General features: G+C 39.0%; 1 protein-coding gene across 1 annotated transcript in view; it reads left to right on the forward strand.

The window, feature by feature from the left end:
* The window catches only part of TINAG (tubulointerstitial nephritis antigen), a 411,273-nt gene that overhangs the window by 383,174 nt on the left and 6,393 nt on the right, over positions 1-21,706 (forward strand). The window contains exon 10 of the mRNA XM_053710395.1: positions 9,323-9,368. Within this exon, the coding sequence (XP_053566370.1) occupies positions 9,323-9,368 (46 nt within the window). The remainder of the gene's footprint in view (positions 1-9,322; positions 9,369-21,706) is intronic.

Genomic DNA, 21,706 nt, shown 5'->3' on the forward strand with positions numbered 1-21,706 from the left:
TGCAATTTGATTACACAGGAAAAAAAAAAAAAGCAGACTGATGTTCTAGCCCTAAAAAGGGCTTTTTGGGGTGCTGTCCTTACAGCAGAGATCAGATGAGTCCTTCAGGACTGTAGTGGACACTGAATACACTAGCCTAGCTATCGATTTCCCTATTAAATCAGCAGCAGCTACACTGTCCCTCCTCTCACTAAGAATGCAGCTTCCGAATGAATCTAAAATGGATGCTGTCCAGGAGGTGGGAGGGTCTGGGATGGAGGGTCTGCTGCTGATTGGCTGGAATGTGTCTTCTGACTTTGAGGTACAGGGTCAAAGTTTACTCAATGATGAGGTATAGGGGGCGGACCGAACATCGCATATGTTCGCCGTCCGCGGTGAACGCGATCATGCTATGTTTGCAGGAACTATTCGCCGGCGAACTATTCGCGACATCACTAATTAAGAGCAATGGCACCACTAGGGGCAAACTCCTTATATAATTAATTTACATCTCATTAGAGTTAGTACTGTTATTTATAATGTTATAGGGAGGGGTGCTTCGCACAACTGAACCATTCAAACAATACGTGGGAATGAAAGAGAAAATTCCCACTAAAGAATGCAAACTAGCACTCTTTGCCCTGACTACTAGGCAGAAATTTATTACAAATAAATTAAAACATAACTCTTAATGGTTACACAATAAAATTGGGTAAGAGATATATTAAAACCATAGATGTAGAAGTGGATTAAATATAACCCTAAGAATAAATATTTCAATAGGACTTTGTGGTTCAATGACCTCTGGATGAGGGTCTGTCTGGGTGTCTCAGAAGGGCATAAGGAGTTTGGTCTCCTTGGGAGACAAGTTTACCTATTATTAGGTTTAACTACATGCATTATTCAGGGCCTTTAAGGATTAGCTTTTATTGAAGAGAATCTTTTCTCTGTTTTCTGATTGGACCATTTTACATCTGTAGTTTATGTCTATCATCATGTGGGAATTTGCAGTTCCCTACTTATGAGGATAGTATTTTAATTTCTTTATTGGGCAGGAATTTATTTCTGTTGTTCTTATTCTAGGACTGAATAACTGGGAAGCAGTTTTTTTCTCAGTCTTCAGTTTTTTTTTCCGCCTGGAAGAGTCATCTCTTAATTTCGTTATGTTCACATGTAGTTCTTTTGGATTACTCATTTAAGCAGCTCTCATTCTAGGATTTTAGCAGCCCTAATACCTATTGGCTGATTAAAAATTTTCAGCCAATAGGAATGCAAGGGAATGCAATCGCGTCCCTTGTATTGAAGATTCAGTGTACAACAGCGACCATATGAAGAGGATGCTCTGCGCTGGATGTCTTCAAAATGGACCCACTCCGTGCCGGCTGGACGAAGATCGAAGAGGCCGCCTGGATGAAGACTTCTTGCTGCCTAAATGAGGACTTCAACAGCTGGATGAAGATAGAAGAGGCCGTCTGGATAAAGACTTCTTGACGCATGGATGATGACATCGCCAGCTGGATGAAGATCCTTCAAGCTGGACTTTAAACAACTGTAAGTGGATCGTCGAGGGTTAGTGTTTTTTTAAGGGTTTTTTGGGTGGGGATTTTTTTAGTTTAGGGTATGGACAGTAAAAGAGCTAAATGCCCTTTTAATGGTAATGCCCATTCAAATGCGCTTTTCAGGGCAATGGTTAGCTTAGGTTATTTTAGATTGTTTTTTTTATTTGGGGGGGTTGGTTGGGTGGTGGGTTTTACCGTTGGGGGGGTGTTTGTATTTTTTTACAGGTAAAAAAGAGCTGATATCTTTGGGGCAATGCCCCGCAAAAGAACCTTTTAAGGGCCATTGGTAGTTTATTGTAGACTAGGGTTTTTTTTGAGGGGGGCTTTTTTTTATTTTGATAGGGCTATTAGATTAGGTGTAATTCTTTTTTATTTTTGATAATTTGTTTGCTATTTTTCATAATTTAGTGGGGTTTTTTGTAATTTAGTTAGTTTTTATTTTTTGTAATTATATACGTTTTATAATTTTTAGAGTAGTGTTAAGTTTTTTTTTTATTGGTAATTTAGTTTTATTTAATTGGTAGTTAGTTTAATTTTAGTTTAATAATTATAATAGTTTAATTGTTAGTTTAAAATTATTTTTTTTAATTTGACAGGTAAGTTTTAATTTAATTTAAAATAGGAAAATTGTAATTTTAATATAAAGTTAGGGGGTAGTTAGGTTTAGGGGTTACTAGTTTAAATTAGTTTATTTAGTTGTAGGGGGGCTTTCGGTTTAGTGGTTAATAGTTTATTATAGTGGCGACAATGTCAGAGAGCGGCAGAATAGGCGTTAATACATTTTTTTAGTGGCGGAAGATTAGGGGGTTAATAATTTTATTATAGTGTTTGCGATGCGGGAGGACCTCGGTTTAAGGGTTAATAGGTTTATTATAGCGGCGGTGTGGGCGGACGGCAGATTAAGGATTAATAATATTTAAATAGTGTTTGTGATGCAGGAGGGTGGCAGTTTAGGGGTTAATAAGTTTATTATAGTGGCGACAATGTCGGGGAGCGGCGGAATAGAGGTTAATGCTTTTTTTTGTGGCGGCGATGTCAGGAGTGGCAGATTAGGGGTTCATAAATTTATTATAGTGTTTGCAATGCGGGAGGGCCTCGGTTTAGTGGTTAATAGGTAGTTTAAGGCTGTTTAGTGTACTTTGTAACACTTTAGTTATGAGTTTTATGTTACAGATTTGTAGTGTAAAACTACTGACTTTAAATGGCTGTACAGATCTTGTCGTTTTAGGGTGTAACGCTCACTTTTTAGCCCCACCGCAAAACTTGTAATACCGACGCTATGGGATTCTCATGAAAAAACATAATTTTTGCAAGTGCAGGGCTGACGTTGCATTACAGGCTAAAAGGTGTGCGGTACAACTATTACCAACAACACTTGTAATAGCTGCGGTGCTGTTTTAACGCTGAAAATGCCATATTTTCAGTATTACAAGCCGCAACGCAAAACTTGTAATCTAGGTAAGAGTTAGTATGCAAGCATTTAATTGTCCTCTCGTGAGATTTCATAGTAAACTTCCTTAAACTGATTAGAGAAATAACATGACTGTGCCTGCACATGCCAGATGCATGCTTCCTTGCAAGTCCAAGGACTAAAATCGTGATTGGCTGCTTAAATTCCATTTACAATGGGATGTAAATCCTTAGGACATGTTGAGGTAAATATCTCCCTTTTTTTACATAGAGATGTTCAGGTAATATTTTCTAGTCAGATTGTTACAGCTATGCAGCATCACTTTCAAGTGCTTTAACATTTGGGTATCATGTCCCTTAATGTAATGTCATCAGTAATATAAATTATGATGTCATAAACCACTTCTAATAAGTATTAGGTTTGATAGAGGTTTTAAACTTTGATGTGTAGCAATTCATTTTTATTTTGTCATGCAATTTTTAGATTTTGAAGATTTTACAGTGATACTACAGGGAGTGCAGAATTATTAGGCAAATGAGTATTTTGACCACATCATCCTCTTTATGCATGTTGTCTTACTCCAAGCTGTATAGGCTCGAAAGCCTACTACTAATTAAGCATATTAGGTGATGTGCATCTCTGTAATGAGAAGGGGTGTGGTCTAATGACATCAACACCCTATATCAGGTGTGCATAATTATTAGGCAACTTCCTTTCCTTTGGCAAAATGGGTCAAAAGAAGGACTTGACAGGCTCAAAAAAGTCAAAAATAGTGAGATATCTTGCAGAGGGATGCAGCACTCTTAAAATTGCAAAGCTTCTGAAGCGTGATCATCGAACAATCAAGCGTTTCATTCAAAATAGTCAACAGGGTCGCAAGAAGCGTGTGGAAAAACCAAGGCGCAAAATAACTGCCCATGAACTGAGAAAAGTCAAGCGTGCAGCTGCCAAGATGCCACTTGCCACCAGTTTGGCCATATTTCAGAGCTGTAACATCACTGGAGTGCCCAAAAGCACAAGGTGTGCAATACTCAGAGACATGGCCAAGGTAAGAAAGGCTGAAAGATGACCACCACTGAACAAGACACACAAGCTGAAACGTCAAGACTGGGCCAAGAAATATCTCAAGACTGATTTTTCTAAGGTTTTATGGACTGATGAAATGAGAGTGAGTCTTGATGGGCCAGATGGATGGGCCCGTGGCTGGATTGGTAAAGGGCAGAGAGCTCCAGTCCGACTCAGACGCCAGCAAGGTGGAGGTGGAGTACTGGTTTGGGCTGGTATCATCAAAGATGAGCTTGTGGGGCCTTTTCGGGTTGAGGATGGAGTCAAGCTCAACTCCCAGTCCTACTGCCAGTTTCTGGAAGACACCTTCTTCAAGCAGTGGTACAGGAAGAAGTCTGCATCCTTCAAGAAAAACATGATTTTCATGCAGGACAATGCTCCATCACACGAGTCCAAGTACTCCACAGCGTGGCTGGCAAGAAAGGGTATAAAAGAAGAAAATCTAATGACATGGCCTCCTTGTTCACCTGATCTGAACCCCATTGAGAACCTGTGGTCCATCATCAAATGTGAGATTTACAAGGAGGGAAAACAGTACACCTCTCTGAACAGTGTCTGGGAGGCTGTTGCTGCTGCACGCAATGTTGATGGTGAACAGATCAAAACACTGACAGAATCCATGGATGGCAGGCTTTTGAGTGTCCTTGCAAAGAAAGGTGGCTATATTGGTCACTGATTTCTTTTTGTTTTGTTTTTGAATGTCAGAAATGTATATTTGTGAATGTTGAGATGTTATATTGGTTTCACTGGTAAAAATAAATAATTGAAATTCGTATATATTTGTTTTTTGTTAAGTTGCCTAATAATTATGCACAGTAATAGTCACCTGCACACACAGATATCCCCCTAAAATAGCTATAACTAAAAACAAACTAAAAACTACTTCCAAAACTATTCAGCTTTGATATTAATGAGTTTTTTGGGTTCATTGAGAACATGGTTGTTGTTCAATAATAAAATTAATCCTCAAAAATACAACTTGCCTAATAAATCTGCACTCCCTGTATTTATATTCTCATAAAAACACAAAAGAACACCTGACCAATACTAAAATTAAATTTCCATAATCATTGGTCTCTGCCCTGTCTTTACCTTTTCTATTTACTATTTTGCCAGTACAGAAAAAGACACATACACAATTTAATGAGTTGGCAGAGAACCTACTAATATCAGTCATAGAGATAATCCCCTAAGCAATTTACATATATCAGAGTTGCTTCTACCACCTGTTATGAAAATGATTTACATATCAAACACAAATGCTTTTAAAAAAACTGAATAAAACCCAGGCTTTTAAAGTTTGTACTAGATATCCTAAAAGCTCATTCAAATTTTTAATGGAACCTGTTATGATAATATAGTTAACCTTTGATGATTACTAAAATCTACTAAATAGATATTTGTCAATTAAACCTAACAATACTTTAACCTATTCATTTTATTTTTGTTTTGGCTGCAGCATTAGCTAAACATGTTATTACATACGGAAGAATGTTTTCTTTTAATGCAGGTGGTGAGAGTCTATGATCCATTACTCTTGGGAATTACCCTTCTCTACCACTAGGAGGAGGTAAAGATTCCCAAGCCCAAAGAGCTCTATGAAATTCCTCCCACCTCACACATACCTTATTCTTTACTTTGCGTCCCCTGGAGGTGGTTGAAAAATGAAGATGCACATTTTATTCCTCAGAGAGAGGAATTTTTTGTCTATATTGAGGCCCAGGTTCCCCTTAGAGTACAGTGCTTGACAAAGGGATGTACATGAGGTATGGTTTGTGATTCTTTTTCACCTCATGGGAACTTTTTCATAAACCCTCTATAATTGGTTGCAGGGACTTGTCTTTTGCATCCCTTTATGGATCTATAATATACTCCTATTCCATAACCTCTACTGATATGCTTCAGTACTGGTTTGTCTGATGCTGCTTGTTTGCTAGTGGATGAGTTTCTATTGGTAAGTATATTTTTATTAACATCTAGTCATTCATAGAGCTATGTTTTGGGCACTTTTTAAGCTATTTATTTGTTTGCTAATATATATGGACCTGTTGCAGATCCTTTTCTCTATTCCCTTGCTATTTTGCATGTGTCGGCTTTTTTGGCATGCTTAGTTTGTGTTTAGTGTATTGGCCTCAAGGTTTACACACTTTGGGTAAATGCTTGTTGATTTAGCACAGTACCTTTAGTCTTTTTCTATAGTTTACTAGCGCCGGTCGGTTTACGCATGTCGGTTTAGCGCTTGTTCATTCTCAGTTAGGTGCGCATCGGATTTTGGCATGCATAATTCCCTTTTACCTGTTTGTCTTTTCACTGATGAGCGGTTTCTGTCTTTGGATTTTTCGTTAATGTTTCCTGCTTTATTCTGCAGTTTGGCTTAGAGTGCATTGTACCTGTGGTTTCCATTCCTCAAGAGCTTTTTAAGGCAGTTTTAGCATTTATGCTATAATGGAGCAGTTGGATTTTGCCCCTAAATCTACCCAAGAAACTGAGGGGCCTATCTATCAAGCTCCGAACGGAGCTTGAAGGCCCGTGTTTCTGGCGAGTCTGAAGACTCGCCAGAAACAGCAGTTATGAAGCAGTGGTCTAAAGACCGCTGCTCCATAACCCTGTCCTCCTGCTCTGATGAGGCGGACAGGAATCGCCACAATTCAACCTGATCGAGTATGATCGGATGATTGACACCCCCCTGCTGGCAGCCCATTGGCCGCGAGTCTTCAGGGGGCGGCGTTGCACCAGTAGCTCTTGTGAGCTGCTGGTGCAATGCTGAATATGGAGAGCGTATTGCTCTCCGCATTCAGCGATGTCTGTCGGACCTGATCCGCACTGTCGGATCAGGTCCGACAGACATTTGTTAAATTGGCCTCTGAGTCTCCTGATTATCTTTCTACCATTATTAGGTGTGCTTTTTGTAAGAAAGCTGAAGTGCTTTCTCCAGCTTATTTGCCTGGATTATATTTAGATTTATTAAGGCAATCAGACAAATCTAATGCTGTTTCTTTGGGTACGACTGCACCTAATGTTTGTTCAATACAGGAAAATGCTAATTTGGTGTCACCTACTGTGAAAAATGTTAACAAGCCTGCAATTTTTTAGGCACTGGCTGCTCTCCCGACTTCAGATAATCTTCAAGTGCTATGTGCTTTGACACCAGGGATACTGTTTTGTCTGGTGAAGTTTCCTGTGGGGATGAGGACTCTTCATCTGATGTTGAAACTGATATTCCTCTTTTTTGTTTAAATTTGAACATATTTGTTCTATTAATTACTTTAGGGGTTAAAGATCCTAAAGTTTCTGATTATAAGCCTTGTAAATGTTTACATTTAGTTTTTTAACTGTTGTTAACCTCCATGAGGTTTTCAATATTCCTGATGCTGTCTCTTGATTTATAGGGATTGGTCTAAGACATTTAATTTGTTTACTCCTTCTGCAGGGTTTAAAAAGTTGTTTCTTTTACCTGATGCTAATTTAGATTTATGTGAAATTGTTCGCAATGTGGATGGGGCCATTTCTTCCTGATATCGATATTTTTTTTTTAGGCTCTGGTTCATATTAAACCTGTAATCAAGCCTATTTCTCCTCTATGGAATTTTAACCTGGTCTTAAGGGTTTCTTGAAAAGTGTTATTTATTTTGGCTATTTCTTCTGCTAGAATAGTTTCTGAGTTAACTACTCTTTCTTGTGAACCTCCTTATCTGATTTGTCATCAGGATAAGCCAGTTTTATGGACATCATTTGATTTCTTGCCTAAAATTGTTTCTTCAGATATAAGCAGAGAGATTGTTGTTCCTTCTTTGTGCCTAATTCTAAGAATGCTTCAGAGAGATCTTTGCATTCGTTGGATGTGGTTAGGACATTGAAATATTACATTGATGCTACTATGGACTTTAGATAAACTTCCAGTTTGTTCAGTCTTTTTTCTGGCCATAGGAAGGGCAGGTACTTTGTTTTATTTGCATACTTTTACTATATTCTACCATTTTGATGTTTTTGCTTTTTATGAAGTTGCCTTTGGTAGAAAGGTTCTTTAGGCAGCTGCCAGTTTGCTTTGTTTTGCCTGTTTGATTTATTTTAAGTGTATAAAAAAAAGAAAAAAATTAGAATATTTTATTGGGGTTGATGATTTAATTTCTCAGTGAAAAAAATATATTTTTCAAATCTTGTGTTATTTCTCATGGAGCTTGGGTATTAGTTCCCAAGAGTAATGGTTTGTGTACTATCACCACCTGTATAAAAGAAAACATAATTTACCTGATATATTCATTTCTTTCATGGTAGTGAGAGTCCATGAGACCCCATCTTATGTATTTTTTTGTGGTTAGTTTTTTTTCTTCAGCACATCTTTTTTTCCCCCTTTTCCTTTTATGACTATTATTCCTTCTTCTTTCCCCACCTTGCTTGACTATGCATTATACTTAGGTATTTGTGAGGTGGGATGGGTTTTATAGAACTTTTGGTATTTGGGGATCTTTGTCTCCTCCTAGTGGTAGAGAAGAGTAATTAAAAAGAGAAATGGATAGTGAACTCTCAGCACCATGAAACAAATTAATTTGTCAGGTAAGCATAAATGATGTTATATTTTCACATCTGTACTCAAAAAAATACATAGATACATAGTAATACTAACTGAAAAAAGACTAAATTCCATCAAGTTCAACCTTTCACATGTTCATGTTACTACTGGTCATCCAAAAAAAAAAAAAAAAATTGAAGACATTGCTAATTTTGTCTTAAAGGGAAAGAAAATCTTTCTTGACTCCAAAGTGGCAATCAAACTTTTCCTTGAATCCACAAGCTACTATATTGCCATATACTGTATATGGTGTTTTACCAAAACAAAGTATCTAGACCTTTTTAAAACCGTCCTCTGAATTTGGTTAAACAACCTCATTAGGCAGAGAATGCAATATCCTTTTTGTTCTTACTGTAAAGAACCCTAACGCTGCTGTAGTTTAAATTTCTGTTCCTCAAGTTTCAATAGATGACCTCTTGTCCTATTTATAAACAGGTCAACTGATAATTGCTTATATTGGCCTTGTACATATTTGTATAATGTAATCATATCCCCTTTTCTGGTGTAAATAATTGCAACTGTAATTTACATGGAATCCCCAATCAGCCTTTAACTGTGAATACCCTGTTATGCAGTGATATGTTTTCCAATCAGAGTGCCATCACATTATTTTTTCTTCTGTTTTTGACTATTACCGGAGATTTAATCTGAGATGTAATAAACTTTGTAGTATCATTAAGATACAGATAAACATAAGGGATACCATGTAATGCAATTATAAACTTTGCTTTTTTTCAGGTGGGGTGCTTTAAAAATGTCCAATGGAAAAAAAGAAAAATTCTGGGTAAGTGTTAAAGAAAAAACATAATTTATGTAAGAACTTACCTGATAAATTCATTTCCTTCATATTAGCAAGAGTCCATGAGCTAGTGACGTATGGGATATACATTCCTACCAGGAGGGGCAAAGTTTCCCAAACCTTAAAATGCCTATAAATACACCCCTCACCACACCCACAATTCAGTTTAAAGAATAGCCAAGAAGTGGGGTGATAAGAAAAAAGTGCGAAAGCATATAAAATAAGGAATTGGAATAATTGTGCTTTATACAAAAAAATCATAACCACCACAAAAAAAGGGCGGGCCTCATGGACTCTTGCTAATATGAAAGAAATGAATTTATCAGGTAAGTTCTTACATAAATTATGTTTTCTTTCATGTAATTAGCAAGAGTCCATGAGCTAGTGACGTATGGGATAATGACTACCCAAGATGTGGATCTTTCCACACAAGAGTCACTAGAGAGGGAGGGATAAAATAAAGACAGCCAATTCCTGCTGAAAATAATCCACACCCAAAATAAAGTTTAATGAAAAACATAAGCAGAAGATTCAAACTGAAACCGCTGCCTGAAGTACTTTTCTACCAAAAACTGCTTCAGAAGAAGAAAATACAACAAAATGGTAGAATTTGGTAAAAGTATGCAAAGAGGACCAAGTTGCCGCTTTGCAAATCTGATCAACCGAAGCTTCATTCCTAAACGCCCAGGAAGTAGAAACTGACCTAGTAGAATGAGCTGTAATCCTATGAGGCGGAGTCTTACCCGACTCAACATAGGCAAGATGAAATAAGATTTCAACCAAGATGCCAAAGAAATGGCAGAAGTTTTCTGACCTTTCTAAAACCGGAAAAGATAACAAATATTTCAAAGCTCTAATAACATCCAAAGAATGCAACAATTTCTCCTTAGAATTCTTAGGATTAAGACATAATGAAGGAACCACAATGTCTCTACTAATGTTGTTGGAATTCACAACTTAGGTAAAAATTCAAAAGAAGTTCGCAACACCGCCTTATCCTGATGAAAAATCAGAAAAGGAGACTCACAAGAAAGAGCAGATAATTCAGAAACTCTTCTGGCAGAAGAGATGGCCAAAAGGAACAAAACTTTCCAAGAAAGTAATTTAATATCCAATGAATGCATAGGTTCAAATGGAGGAGCTTGAAGAGCCCCCAGAACCAAATTCAAACTCCAAGGAGGAGAAATTGACTTAATGACAGGTTTTATACGAACCAAAGCTTGTACAAAACAATGAATATCAGGAAGAATAGCAATCTTTCTGTGAAAAAGAACAGAAAGAGCAGAGATTTGACCTTTCAAGGAACTTGCGGACAAACCCTTATCTAAACCATCCTGAAGAAACTGTAATATTCTCGGTATTCTAAAAGAATGCCAAGAAAAATGATGAGAAAGACACCAAGAAATATAAGTCTTCCAGACTCTATAATATATCTCTCTGGATACAGATTTACGAGCCTGTAACATAGTATTAATCACAGAGTCAGAGAAACCTCTTTGACCAATAATCAAGCGTTCAATCTCCATACCTTTAAATTTAAGGATTTCAGATCCTGATGGAAAAAAGGACCTTGAGACAAAAGGTCTGGTCTTAACGGAAGAGTCCACGGTTGGCAAGAGGCCATCCGGACAAGATCCGCATACCAAAACCTGTGAGGCCATGCCGGAGCTACCAGCAGAATAAACGAGCATTCCTTCAGAATCTTGGAGATTACTCTTGGAAGAAGAACTAGAGGCGGAAAGATATAGGCAGGATGATACTTCCAAGGAAGTGATAATGCATCCACTGCCTCCGCCTGAGGATCCCGGGATCTGGACAGATACCTGGGAAGTTTCTTGTTTAGATGAGAAGCCATCAGATCTATTTCTGGAAGTTCCCACATTTGAACAATCTGAAGAAATACCTCTGGGTGAAGAGACCATTCGCCCGGATGCAACGTTTGGCGACTGAGATAATCCGCTTTCCAATTGTCCATACCTGGGATATGAACCGCAGAGATTAGACAGGAGCTGGATTCCGCCCAAACCAAAATTCGAGATACTTCTTTCATAGCCAGAGGACTGTGAGTCCCTCCTTGATGATTGATGTATGCCACAGTTGTGACATTGTCTATCTGAAAACAAATGAACAACTCTCTCTTCAGAAGAGGCCAAGACTGAAGAGCTCTGAAAATTGCACGGAGTTCCAAAATATTGATCGGAAATCTCACCTCCTGAGATTCCCAAACCCCTTGTGCCGTCAGATACCCCCACACAGCTCCCCAACCTGTAAGACTTGCATCTGTTGAGATTATAGTCCAGGTCGGAAGAACAAAGAAGCCCCCTGAACTAAACGATGGTGATCTGTCCACCATGTCAGAGAGTGTTGTAAAATTGGTTTAAAGATATTAATTGAGATATCTTTGAGTAATCCCTGCACCATTGGTTCAGCATACAGAGCTGAAGAGGTTGCATGTGAAAACGAGCAAAGGAGATCGCATCTGATGCGGCAGTCCTAAGACCCAACATTTCCATGCATAAGGCTACCAAAGGGAATGAATGTGACTGAAGGTTTTGACAAGCTGATATCAATGTTAAACTTCTCTTGTCTGACAAGGACAGAGTCATAGACACTGAATCTATCTAGAAACCTAAAAAGGTTACCCTTGTCTGAGGAATCAATGAACTGATTGGTAAATTGATCCTCCAACCATGAACTTGAAGAAACAACACAAGTCGATTCGTATGAGATTCTTCGAAAATGAGAAGACTGAGCAAGTACCAAGATATCGTCCAAATAAGGAAATACCAAAACCCTATTCTCTGATTACAGAAAGAAGGGCACCGAGAACCTTTGAAAAAAATTCTTGGAACTGAGGCTAGGCCAAACGGTAGAGCCACAAAACTGGTAATGCTTGTCTAAAAAGAGAATCTCAGACACTAAAAGTGATCTGGATGAATCGGAATATGCAGATACACATCCTGTAAATCTATTGTAGACATATAATGCCCTTGCTAAGCAAAAGGCAGGATAGTCCTACAGTAACCATCTTGAATGTTGGTATCCTAACATAACGATTCAATAATGATAGATCCGGAACTGGTCTGAAGGAATTGACCTTCTTTGGTACAATGAAGAGATAAAATAAAACCCCAGCCCCTGTTCCAGAACTGGAACTGGCATAAATACTCCAGCCAACTCTAGATCTGAAACACATTTCAGAAATGCTGAGCCTTTGCTGTGTTAACTGGGACACGGGAAAGAAAAGAATCTCTTAGCAGGAGGCCTTAACTTGAAGCCAATTCTGTACCTTTCTGAAACAATGTTTCTGAAACCAGAGATTAAGAACGGAATTGATCCAAATTTCTTTGAAGAAAACGTAATCTGCCCCATACCAGCTGAGCTGGAATAAGGGCCGCACCTTCATAGGTACTTAGGAGCTGGCTATAGGTTTCTATAAGGCTTGGATATATTCCAAACTGGAAATAGTTTCCAAACTGATACCGCTCCTGAGGATGAAGGATCAGGCTTTTGTTCCTTGTGAGGAAAGGAACGAAAATGATTATTTACCCTGGAAAGAAAGGGAAAGCAAAGTTGACTTAGAAGACATGTCAGCATTCCAAGTTTAATCCATAAAGCTTTTCTAGCTAAAATAGCTAGAGACATATACCTGACATCAACTCTAATGATATCAAAAGATGGTATCAACAATAAAATTATTAGCATGTTATAGAATAATAATAATGCTATAAAATTATGATCTGTTACTTGTTGCGCTAAAGCTTCTAACCAAAAAGTTGAAGCTGCAGCAACATCCGCTAAAAATATAGCAGGTCTAAGAAGATTACCTGAACATAAGTAAGCTTTTCTTAGAAAGGATTCAGTTTTCCTATCTAAAGGATCCTTAAATGAAGTACTATCTGCCGTAGGAATAGTAGTACATTAGCAGGAGTAGAGACAGCCCCATAACCTTAGGGATTTTTGTCCCAAAAAACTCTAATCTGTCAGATGGCACAGGATATAATTTGCTTAAACGTCTAGAAGGAGTAAATAAATTACCCAAATTATTCCATTCCCTGGAAATTACTTCAGAAATAGCATCAGGGAGATAAAACACTTCTGGAATAACTACAGGAGGTCTAAAAACCTTATTTAAACGTTTACATTTAGTATCAAGAGGACCAGAATCCTCTATTTCTAATGCAAATAACACTTCTTTAAGTAAAGAACGAGTAAATTCCATCTTGAACAAATACAAAGATTTATCAGCATCAACCTCTGAGACAGAAACCTCTGAACCAGAAGAACCATTATCAGTATCAGAATGATGATGTTCATTTAAAAATTCATCTGAAAAAAGAGAAGTTTTAAAAGACTTTTATGTATACTAGAAGGAGAAATAACAGACATAGCCTTCTTAATGGATTTAAAAAATAAAATCTCTTATGTTATCAGGAACACTCTGAAAATTAGATGTTGACGGAACAGCAACAGGTAATGTAACAGTACTAAAGGAAATTTTATCTGCATTAATAAGTTTGACATGACATGCAATACAAATAACAGCTGGAGAAACAGATACCAAAAGTTTATAGCAGATACACTTAGCTTGGTAGCTCCAGCACTGTGCAGTGATTTTCCTGAAGTATCTTCTGACTCAGTTGCAACGTGGAACATCTTGCAATATGTAAAAGAAAAAAACAACATATAAAGCAAAATTGATCAAATTCCTTAAATGACAGTTTCAGGAATGGGAAAAAATGCCAAAGAACAAGCTTCTAGCAACCAGAAGCAATAAAAAATGAGACTTAAATAATGTGGAGACAAAAGTGACGCCCATATTTTTTCGCGCCAAATAAGACGCCCACATTATTTGGCGCCTAAATGCTTTTTGGCGCCAAAAATGACGCCACATCCGGAACGCCGACATTTTTGGCGCAAAATAACGTCAAAGAATGACGCAACTTCCGGCGACACGTATGACGCCGGAAACGGAAATAGAATTTTTGCGCCAAAAAAGTCAGCGCCAAGAATGACGCAATAAAATGAAGCATTTTCAGCCCCCGCGAGCCTAACAGCCCACAGGGAAAAAGTCAAATTTTAAGGTAAAAAATGTTAAATTAAAATGCATTATCCCAAATATGAAACTGACTGTCTGAAAAATAAGGAAAGTTGAACATTCTGAGTCAAGGCAAATAAATGTTTGAATACATATATTTAGAACTTTATAAACAAAGTGCCCAACCATAGCTAGGAGTGTCACAGAAAATAAGACTTACTTACCCCAGGACACTCATCTACATATAGCAGATAGCCAAACCAGTACTGAAACGAGAATCAGCAGAGGTAATGGTATATATAAGAGTATATCGTCGATCTGAAAAGGGAGGTAAGAGATGAATCTCTACGACCGATAACAGAGAACCTATGAAATAGACCCCTTAGAAGGAGATCACTGCATTCAAATAGGCAATACTCTCCTCACATCCCTCTGACATTCACTGCACGCTGAGAGGAAAACCGGACTCCAACTTGCTGCGGAGCGCATATCAACGTAGAATCTAGCACAAACTTACTTCACCACCTCCATCGGAGGCAAAGTTTGTAAAACTGAATTGTGGGTGTGGTGAGGGGTGTATTTATAGGCATTTTAAGGTTTGGGAAACTTTGCCCCTCCTGGTAGGAATGTATATCCCATACGTCACTAGCTCATGGACTCTTGCTAATTACATGAAAGAAAAACAATTAACAAAAAATTAAAACTTAGATTTTTAAATTTAGAGATTGTTTTCTGAACTAACAGTAATGCTGAGTTCACTAGTCGATGTGCCTTTAAAAGGACAGTGAATGCAAAATTAAGCCTTCATGATTCTGATAGAGCAAGGAATTTGTTGAAAACTTTCAAGTTTACTTCTATTATCAAATTTGCTTTGTTCTTTCGGTATGCTTTGTTGAAGAGTAGACTAAGGAGCAGCAAAGTACTATTGGGAGATAACAAAACACATCTAGTTAGCTAATGACATGGGGCATATATGTTCAGCCACCAATTACCTGCTAGCTCTCACTAGAGAGCACTTCTGCTCCTCAGCTTACCCAGATATACACTTTTATAAAACGTACCAAGAGAATGAAGCAAATTTAGTAGCATAAGTAAATTGGAAACTTGTTGCATGTACTCTCTGAATCATGTAAGTTTAATGTTGACTTTTGTCCCTTTAAAAAAAAAATATTTCGTGATTCAGATACAGCATGCAATTTTAAGCAACTTTCTAATTTACTCATTTTATCATTTTTTTTCTTCGTTCTCTTGCTAACTTTTTTTGAAAAAGAAGGCATCTAATATTTTTTGTTTCAGACCCTGGAAAGCATTTGTTTATTGGTGGGTGAATGTATCCACCAATCAGCAATAACAACCCAGGTTGTTCACCAAAAATGGGCCGGCATCTAAACTTACATTCTTGCTTTTCAAATAAAGATACCAACAGAATGAAGACAATTTGATAATAGAAGTAAATTAGAAAGTTGCTTAAAATTGCATGTCCCTTTAAGTGAATATGCCACATGTCCTCAATTGGGGCATAATACCAATTACAATACAATCTTTCACTTCACATAACAGTATGTAGATGGTAAAGTTAAGATACTGTTTGTAATTAACTTGCTAATTTACTCATGTTAGTGTAACTCAGTGCTATCTTTATTAAAGTGACATTAAACCCCAAAAATTTATTTCATGATTCAAGTAGAGAATACAATTTTAAACAACATTCCAATTTCTCTTGTAAGGTGTATCCAGTCCACTTTCTAATTTACTCATTTTATCATTTTTTTTCTTCGTTCTCTTGCTAACTTTTTTTGAAAAAGAAGGCATCTAATATTTTTTGTTTCAGACCCTGGAAAGCATTTGTTTATTGGTGGGTGAATGTATCCACCAATCAGCAATAACAACCCAGGTTGTTCACCAAAAATGGGCCGGCATCAAAACTTACATTCTTGCTTTTCAAATAAAGATACCAACAGAATGAAGACAATTTGATAATAGAAGTAAATTAGAAAGTTGCTTAAAATTGCATGTCCCTTTAAGTGAATATGCCACATGTCCTCAATTGGGGCATAATACCAATTACAATACAATCTTTCACTTCACATAACAGTATGTAGATGGTAAAGTTAAGATACTGTTTGTAATTAACTTGCTAATTTACTCATGTTAGTGTAACTCAGTGCTATCTTTATTAAAGTGACATTAAACCCCAAAAATTTATTTCATGATTCAAGTAGAGAATACAATTTTAAACAACATTCCAATTTCTCTTGTAAGGTGTATCCAGTCCACGGGTTCATCCATTACTTGTTCGATATTCTCCTTCCCAACAGGAAGTTGCAAGAGGACACCCACAGCAGAGCTGTCTATATAGCTCCTCCCCTAACCCCCACCTCCAGTCATTCTCTTGTAACTCTCGACAAGATAGGAAGTATCAAGAGATATATGGTGACTTAGTGTAGTTTTACCTTCAATCAAGAGTTTGTTATTTTTAAACGTACTGGCGTTGTACTGTTTTACTCTCAGGCAGAAATTAGAAGAAGAATTCTGCCTGGAGGTTGATGATCTTAGCGGTTTGTAACTAAGGTCCATTGCTGTTCTCACACATAACTGAAGAGTATGGGAAAACTTCAGTTGGGGCAACGGTCTGCAGATTACCTGCTTTGAGGTATGTTCAGTATTTTTATTTCTAGAGAGATGAATAAAAGTTCTAGAAAATGCTGACAGAGCCTTGTGTATTTGAGGTAAGCTAGATGCAGTTATTTAACAACGACTGGGATCATGCTTACAAAACAGGGTAATACTCATGTTAATACTCATATTACTTAGTGACAAAACGTTTTCATGTTTCATAAATAGGACGTTTTTTCTCTGAGGGAGATAAGTCTTTTCTTGGGGCCTAGTTTTCCACATGGCTAGTTAGATACTCCTAGGAGTATTTTCTTAAGGCCCCTCTGACATCCAGTACATGGTGGGAGGGGCCTATTTTCGAGCTCTAGATGTGCAGTTTCCTTCAGACTGAGACATCCAGCTTCCCTAGAGGAGTCCTCTGGCATTATAGAGGGTTTATTTCTTCCCTAAATCATATTTGAGGGCAGGTAGGAGCCTCAGCAGAGCTGTGGCAAGGTGCTTAACTGTCTTTTACCGGTGGTTGACGTTTTTTAAATCCGGTTTGGGGGCTAAGGGGTTAATCATCCATTTGCAAGTGGGTGCAATGTCGCATTAGTCCCTTACACACACTGTAAAAATTTTGAAGACTTCACTATATTTTTACACTGTTTTGCAGTTTAAGTGCTAGTTTTTTTCTCTTAAAGGCACAGTAACGTTTTTGTTTAATTGCTGTTTCACATTTATTAAAGTGTTTTCCAAGCTTGCTTGTCTCATTACTAGTCTGTTAAACATGTCTGACATAGAGGAAACTCCTTGTTCAATATGTTTGGAAGCCATTGTGGAACCCCCTCTTAGAATGTGTACCAAATGTACTGAAATTTCTATAAACTATAAAGACCATATTATGGCGCTTAAAGATTTTTCTCCAAAGGATTCTCTGACTGAAAAAAGGGAAATTATGCCATCTAGCTCTCCTCATGTGTCAGAACCTATAACTCCCGCTCAATTGACACCAAGTACATCTAGCACGTCTAATTCTTTTACCTTACAGGACATGGTGGCAGTTATGAATGCTACCCTCTCAGAGGTATTGTCCAAACTGCCAGGGTCACAAGGAAAGCGAGACAGCTCTGGGGCTAGAACACATACAGAGCTTTCTGATGCTTTAATACCTGTGTCCGATATACCCTCACAATACTCAGAAGCCGAGGCAGGAGAGCTTCTATCTGTGGGTGACATTTCAGATTCAGGGAAGGCGTTGCTTCAGTCTGATTCTGAAATGACAGCGTTTAAATTTAAGCTCGAACATCTCAGCTTATTGCTTAGGGAGGTTTTAGCGACTCTGGATGACTGTGAACCCATTGTAGTTCCAGAGAAATTGTGTAAGATGGACAAATACTTTGCAGTGCCTGTTTACACTGATGTTTTTCAAGTCCCTAAGAGGTTTTCGGAAATTATTACTAAGGAATGGGATAGACCAGGTGTGCTGTTCTCTCCCTCTCCTGCTTTTAAAAAGATGTTTCCCATAGATGCCGCCATTCGGGACTTGTGGCAGATGGTCCCTAAGGTGGAGGGAGCAGTCTCTACCCTAGCTAAGTGTACAACTATCCCCGTCGAGGACAGTTGTGCTTTTCTAGATCCTATGGATAAAAAATTGGAGGGTCTCCTTAAGAAAATTTTTATACATCAAGGTTTTATTCTCCAGCCTCTTGCATGCATTGCCCCATTTACTGCTGCAGCTGCTTTTTGGTTCGAGTCTCTTGAGGAGGCTCTACAGATGGAGACCCCGTTAGATGATATTTTAGACAGGATTAAAGCTCTTAAAGGGACAGTAAACCTTAAAAATAATGTTATATAATTCTGCACATAGTGCAGATTTATATAACATTATTTAAGTGCTATAGTTCTAATAGCCTTTTTTCTCTTTAAATATGTAAAAATTACGGCGCTTTTACAGACCCACTCTCTGCTCTCTGCTGAGCGGGTCTGTAATATTTAGTCAGCGCATCGGGCCAGCTGTATAGTCACAGCCCAGCCCGACCGCGCCATAAGACTAAGTGCAGCTCGCTCCTGTGACAGGAGTGAGCTGCACTTAGTGCTATGGTGCGGTCGGGCCGGGCTGTGACTATACAGCTGGCCCGATGCGCTGACTAAATATTACAGACCCACTCAGCAGAGAGCAGAGAGCGGGTCTGTAAAAGCGCCGTAATTTTTACATATTTAAAGAGAAAAAAGGCTATTAGAACTATAGCACTTAAATAATGTTATATAATGCTGCACTATGTGCAGAATTATATAACATTATTTTTAAGGTTTACTGTCCCTTTAAGTTAGCTAATTCCTTTATCTCTGATGCCGTTTTTCATTTAACCAGGCTAACGGCTAAGAATTCAAGTTTTGCCATTCTGGCGCGTAGGGCGCTATGGTTTAAGTCCTGGTCAGCAGATGTTACTTCAAAGTCTAAGCTTCTTAACATCCCCTTCAATGGACAGACCCTATTCAGGCCTGGTCTGAAGATGATAATTTCTGATATTACTGGAGGAAAAAGTCACGCCCTTCCTCAGGATAGGTCCAATAAGTTAAGGACCAAACAGAATAATTTTCGTTCCTTTCAAAACTTCAAGAGTGGCGCAGCTTCAGCTTCCTCTAATGCAAAACAAGAGGGAAATTTCGCCCAGTCCAAACCAGCCTGGAGGCCTAACCAGGCTTGGAACAAGGGGAAGCAGGCCAAAAAACCTGCTGCTGCCTCTAAGACAGCATGAAGGAGTAGCCCCCGATCCGGGACTGGATCTAGTAGAGGCAGACTTTCTCTCTTCGCTCAGGCTTGGGCAAGAGACGTCCAGGATCCCTGGGCACTAGAGATTGTTTCCCAGGGATATCTTCTGGAATTCAAGCGTTCATCTCCAAAGGGGAGATTTCACCTCTCACAACTATCTGCAAACCAGATAAAGAGAGAGGCATTCTTATGTTGTGTTCAAGACCTACTGGTTATGGGAGTGATCCACCCAGTTCCAAGGGAGGAACAGGGGCAGGGTTTCTATTTAAACCTGTTTCTAGTTCCCAAAAAAGAGGGAACGTTCAGACCAATCTTGGATCTCAAGATCCTAAACAAATTTCTCAGGGTCCCATCTTTCAAGATGGAGAAAATCCAAACCATCCTCCCTATGATCCAGAAGGGTCAATATATTACTACCGTGGACTTAACGGATGCTTATCTCCACATTCCGATTCACAGAGATCCTCATCAGTTCCTCAGGTTTGCCTTCCTAGACAGGCATTACCAGTTTGTGGCTCTTCCCTTCGGTTTAGCCACGGCGCCAAGAAACTTTACGAAGGTTCTAGGGTCTCTACTGGTGGCTCCTTACTTAGACGACATCCTGATCCAGGTGTCGACTTTTCAAATTGCCAAGTCCCATACGGACATTGTTCTGTCCTTTCTGAGGTCTCACGGGTGGAAGGTGAACAGAGAAAAGAGTTCACTCTCCCCTTTCACAAGAGTTTCCTTCCTAGGAACTCTGATAGATTCAGTAGAAATGAAAAATTTTCTGACAGAGGTCAGGATATCAAAGCTTCTAACTTCTTGCCTTGCTCTTCATTCCACTTCTCGGCCATCAGTGGCTCTGTGTATGGAAATGATCGGCCTGATGGTAGTGGCAATGGACAGACGACTGCAACTTTGCATGCTCAATCAGTGGGATGGGGACTACACAGATTTGTCTCCTCTGTTAAATCTGGATCAAGAGACCAGAGATTCTCTTCTCTGGAGGTTATCTCGGGTCCATCTGTCCAGGGGAATGAGTGTCTGCAGGCCAGAGTGGACTATATTGACGACAGATGCCAGCCTTCTGGGCTGGGGCGCAGTCTGGAATTCCCTGAAGGCTCAGCGTTTGTGGACACAGGATGAGGCCCTCCTTCCGATAAACATTCTGGAGCTAAGAGCGATATTCAATGCCTCAACTAGCTGCGGTCAGATTCATCAGATTTCAGTCGGACAATATCACAACTGTAGCCTATATCAACCATCAGGGGGGAACAAGGAGTCCCCTGGCAATGATGGAGGTTTCCACGATAATTCTTTGGGCAGAGGTTCACTCTTGCCATCTCTCAGCTATCCATATCCCAGGAGTAGAGAACTGGGAGGCGGACTTTCTAAGTCGGCAGACTTTTCATCCGGGGGAGTGGGAGCTCCATCTGGAGGTATTTGCCCAGCTGATTCAACTATGGGGCAAACCAGAACTGGATCTGATGGGATCTCGTCAGAATGCCAAGCTTCCTCGTTACGGTCCAGGTCAAGGGATCCCCAGGCAATGCTGATAGATGCTCTTGCAGTGCCCTGGTCCTTCAGCCTGGCTTATGTGTTTCCACCATTTCCTCTCCTCCCTCATCTGATTGCCAAGATCAAGCAGGATAGAGCTTCAGTGATTTTGATAGTACCTGCGTGGCCACGCAGGACTTGGTATGCAGATCTGGTGGACATGTCATTCTTTCCACCATGGCCTCTGCCGCTGAGGCAGGACCTTCTACTCCAAGGTCCATTCAAACATCCAAATCTAATTTCTCTGCGTCTGCCTGCTTGGAGATTGAATGCTTGATTTTATCAAAATGTGGTTTCTCAGAGTCGGTCATTGATACCTTGATTCAGGCTCGAAAGCCTGTCACCAGGAAAATCTATCATAAGATATGGTGTAAA

The sequence above is a fragment of the Bombina bombina genome, chromosome 4, assembly GCF_027579735.1.
Source record: "Bombina bombina isolate aBomBom1 chromosome 4, aBomBom1.pri, whole genome shotgun sequence".
Taxonomy (NCBI): Eukaryota; Metazoa; Chordata; class Amphibia; order Anura; family Bombinatoridae; genus Bombina; species Bombina bombina.